Here is a 5,000-nt window from a genome sequence, read left to right on the forward strand (position 1 = left end):
ACGAAGGCAAGTGCCTCATACTTTGTTGTTATTGTGGTTGATCATTGCTCATATTGAAACTCATTATTTCTAATCTTTTCAAAATCTCAACTCTCAAGCTAGTGCTTCTCGCTTGGGGTAGAGAGTAAGCACACTGACGTATATAGTACCAGAGACTAGTCTTTCTCTGGCTCCCCGGGTGTCTGATATTACACACCATATGAATTGGGATGAGATGAGAACAATTAAGCTATTTAAAACAATTAGCATTCAACACGTTCAATGCTTTGTTCTTTTTAATTGGAAAAGCCCTTATAAAGACTGGGTAATTTTAATTATTTCAATTAATTTGCATTATGGAGCCACTGTCTGGTTTCTGTTTTGGTGATGAAAATGTTGCCCATATAAAAGTTTGAAAACATCCCCTATAATAACCCCTCTATTAAAAACGACACCCGACAAATAACAATATTTTGCACCAGATGAATACATTTCTCATGGAGACGGTGTGTTGTCAGGGAAAGGAAGAAGCACTGTTTCACTTACAAATGTAGGAACTGGCTGTTCCCAAATTCCTGCAACAACGTGTATTTAAAGTCCAACAAATACGTGAGAGCAACACAGGAGGAGACAACGAGTGGGTGAGGAAAAGGGTATTAAGGTGGGGGAGAAAAAAAGGTGATTAGGAAGACGAGAGGGAAGAATAAACCAGGGAAGAAGTGGGAAAAAAATTAGAGTGAAGTGAATCACACAGAAAGACTAGAGAGGAGAGAATAGAGCGAGACACAGACTGAGAGAAGAGTTTGGCAGCAAGTAACCTCAGATCATGCAAAGTGGAACCAGGCAGAAGCACTAACAGTCTTTCGACAGGCGAGAGAGTGTATGTGTATGTGTGTGTGTGTGTGTGTGTGTGTGTGGGGGGGGGGGGATCAAACCTACCCTTGCATTGGTTGCCGGGCAACCATATCTGTATGAGGGCCCCAAACCAGCCATGGAAGGGCGGGAAAATGTAAATTGCGTGCGTGTCTGAATACCTTGTGTGTCTGTTAGGATTTCAGGTGTCAGGTATTCGTTTAATTTCATTCAATCTGTTTCCTGCTGGCCATCCGTGATCTGTTCTCTTCTCTATTCATTTATTTTAACCCATAAACACTCACTCTAACCTACCCGTTGTTTTATAACATACTGGCAATAACACTGCTACATATAAATATACTTAGAAATAATCAAACTACTTATGTTCAAAGCTAGGGTAGGCAATTTGGAGAAACAAGCCAGATCTGCCAAAAAAATCTAAATGTATCACTTCCGGCCTCCCACTAAAGCCAGTCACCCAAAACACACGCTTAGCTCGCTATCTTTAGCAATGGGTCTGCCTAACCTTGTTGATGAAATAGGCTGTCCAATATTTTCATTCGGGCCAAATGATATGATGGACAGGCTTATTACAGGCCTGGGACTTCCAAAGATACCATATTTATTTTTTTATTTTGTCAGAGCATTGGATACATTTATCGCTTTCGGGATGAGAATTTCGATTCAACAAATCAGATAAAAAATGCTAATAAAATAAATTGCCTGCCTTAGCTTTAATGACTGATCTGATAAAAAATGCTAATAAAATAACCCCCTCCCCACTAATGACTTGAATTAATGATCGGAACTGCATTTTGGTGTGACAGGGAAATATTCACCTGAATAATATTTCTTGAACATTAAAAAGAGGAAAAGTATTATAATATCATCCAATTCCTCTTCACCATTGTATACATTTCAATAACCGGAAATTAATCACTATCATGTTTATCGTTTTAATTCGTTAACCTGTCCTGTCCCCTTAGGTAATGTGATTGATTTAAGTTGATGGAAAACAATATATATTAACAACAATATTAATAATAATAAATTACACAAAGAAAAATACACTGTTTTTTTGGGGCAAATTTGCATCTGTAAGCGTGTTGTTAAATCATCCGTCCTTTCAATTCTGCTTATTATATATTTACCCTCAACTGACTAATCACCTGACCACAAAAAAGAACCAACCTAATGATACTTTCTTGCTTTCAACCTTCTGTTTAGGTGGTGTGTGCAATAACAGACCTCCTTAGAGACAACCTGAGGAACAACAAAGCAAAGCAGTGCCTGTTGCCACCACTAGGGGAGCTCCTCTATCGCATTGCATCCCAGGTAGGTATTATGAGCAAACACCGGAATGGTCTTCCACTAGCTCGGAATGCTTTGTAGGATATTAGCTATGTTTTCTTTATACACAAATGTCCATATTATTTAAACCAATTTTATTTTATTAGATTCCCCTTTAATGATCGTAAGTGGTCCAAGGCAAGCACAAGTATACGCATCTCAAGTGCAGTCCGCTACCCTGAAGCACTGGTCCAGCATGACAGGACTACGTTAATAAAGACAAAGACAAAAGGGCTTCTTAACGACCAATAAAATGCTCTTCAGACGGCTGCAAATCAGATTTGAAAAACCATTAGCTTGTACAATTGACAATGAAACATAATATAGCTGTAGCTCGGGGTACCCGTTGAAAAGATAAGTGTTTGTTGGCGCTGTGTTAACGTTGCCAGCACAGCAAGACTCAGGCAATAAACAACAATAGTAAGTTGTGTGCCACGATCCAGGGGTTGAGCTCTGACACGCAAAGGGAAAACGCCTTGAAGAAGAAACAATGCTGTGTTAGATATATAACTGAAGGCTATATTATAGTTGAGCTAGCCCGGATTTGATGATATATGCCAGGGAAACCCAGGGAAGGAGATGGAGAAGACGTTATCGTCGCCCCACGAAGGAACGCCCGGAACGGGGTGCTTTCGAATGTGTACTGGGAGAGAGGGCGGGAAGTTCAAGCGCGCTTCAGACTCGGAGGGAGCCATGTTTGTTTGATTTGTATGGGTGTAGCGGCAGGGGGGCAAGGGAGGATTACTTTTTTGCTCCATGTTTTGGATATTGCTTTGTCAAATTCTTTGACAAATTCAAAATCGCATTTATTCTCCTCGTCTTTGTTGTTGTTCTTCTTCTCGTGGTCTTGTTCTTGCCGCTCCGGGGAATCGTAACTTACCTACACGGCTCATAATAAGTGGAAGACCGGTATTAGTGTTTTTTGGTAGACCTGAAAAATGTCATCATGACCTTCCTTCAGCCTTTTTGCTGTGGATTTGATGTGAATCTAAAAGTCAATCAGAGTATAATAATACAAGGGGCACAACAGCGCTTGCCATATTTCTATCATTTACTTTTTTGGTTGTTCCTTTTAGTTAGAGGTTACCACTAGAGACCAGATGAAATGAGTTTTGTTGTTAGATGCTGTTAGAGATATAAAACAGCGTGAGGGTACCCGGACAGAGAGGGTTCAACAGCTAAGCCCCGGACGCAGCGAGCCAAGAACAGAAGCTCCACTGCATCACACCTATTTCAGTCTGGACTGTACCTGGGTGCACTCTGCTCCAGATGTTGACGATGTCTCCAGGCGGTAACTGAGAAGCTTGCTGCCTCCGTATGCCCCTGAGCCAGACAGGGAGTTGTTCTTACTGAGCACAACTCACTTTTGCCTCAACAAAGCTCGTTCAACTTTAATGAAGTCATCATTAGGAAGAATCCTGCTTGTCTTGTACAACAACAACAAGTAACACATTCACAATTATTTTTCTGGCTTTCTTTTTTGGGGTTTTTGATTATTGACGATGAAGCTGTGCTTGAGTTGCGATGTGCAGCTATTTTTGTTGTTTGTGTGAAATATGTATGAAATAAATCCATAACAGTTATTTATATTCTAAGACGGTTCGTATCATACTGTCATATGGATGTGCGCGGAATGCGTGGGCCAAAGTTGCGTGATGGCATGAAAGATATATGTCAACATTTACTGTAAAAATTCTCTGAACCCCTGCATCAATATGATATGCTAGTTTTGCTGTGCCACATTGCTACTCGCGCTACCAACTTTAAATAGATAAAGGTGTAGAAAATACTGAGTGAAACTAAACTCACACAACCTCCAGAGAAAGTATAGGAAGAGCTGATATAATTAATGACTTCCCAATATTGAATTGACAAGGTCATTTAATTAAAAACACTTTCTTATTTAGGTGAGTGATTGATGACCTTAAAGGAATCGATCGCTCATTCTGATAGTGGTTGCAAAACACATATTTTCAAGGTTTTTTAAAAGGGCTATTTTCCACACCATTTCATTCTCAATCACATAATTTAAAAAAAGAATGGCTCTGTCTGAGTCTGATTATTGTGGTTTGTGCACAATAATTAGTAAGGCTTGCCATTATTGATCTCTGTTTGCTAAATCCTTTTTCACTTTCCTCCACTACCACAAGGTCAGTTTTGCCCAAGGGCATAGTGGCAGCAGGTTGAATGCCCGCAGGATATAATCCAGGAGGATGTAAAAACACTTTGAATCAAATATCAAAAAGATGTCCTTACCTTGTTTTTTTCTAGAAATATAACATGTTATTATACATACAACACTATTGGGTTGAATGTTATGTGGAATGTTACTGACGTTTGATCCAGACGGTTGGGAGTTAAATTTGTTTGTCAATTACTTGTAAAGGGTTTTTAAGTTGAGATGCAGTTTTACATACATTTGTGCTTCGTCATTTTCTCTTAAGACTAATTCAATCGACATTGAGCTTCTTTTTAACTAAAAGTCTGCCACAGTCCACCCATTGATTTGGTCATCCCTAGGCTCTCTCTTTCTTGCTAAAACATACCGATCCTGAAACTGAGAATATGTGCTTCTTCCTTGTCAGGAGCTTTGGATTCCCATAAACACAGAGATGCTCCTTTTCTTTATTTTTGATAGCAGGACCTTTAGTTGACACTAGTACTGTGTATATGTGTATCCACTCACTTTTTCGCCCTGTTATTTTCGGGAGTTGTTTTCTGCTAAACGAATAAACTCGTAAATATGACGTGTTCCGTTGCAACCGGCGGTTGCCGTGTGAGGCTGCAGGCAGAGTCGGGGACAGGAATCCCTGCCT

General features: G+C 39.9%; 1 protein-coding gene across 1 annotated transcript in view; it reads left to right on the plus strand.

The window, feature by feature from the left end:
* The window catches only part of LOC130384240 (serine/threonine-protein kinase ULK4-like), a 9,051-nt gene extending 6,593 nt beyond the window's left edge, over nt 1–2,458 (plus strand). Inside the window, exon 5 of the mRNA XM_056592348.1 lies at nt 2,062–2,458. Within this exon, the coding sequence (XP_056448323.1) occupies nt 2,062–2,226 (165 nt within the window). The 3' untranslated portion in view covers nt 2,227–2,458. The remainder of the gene's footprint in view (nt 1–2,061) is intronic.
* The last annotated feature ends 2,542 nt before the right edge of the window (nt 2,459–5,000 follow it).

This window comes from Gadus chalcogrammus, chromosome 6 (genome assembly GCF_026213295.1).
Source record: "Gadus chalcogrammus isolate NIFS_2021 chromosome 6, NIFS_Gcha_1.0, whole genome shotgun sequence".
Classification (NCBI taxonomy): domain Eukaryota; kingdom Metazoa; phylum Chordata; class Actinopteri; order Gadiformes; family Gadidae; genus Gadus; species Gadus chalcogrammus.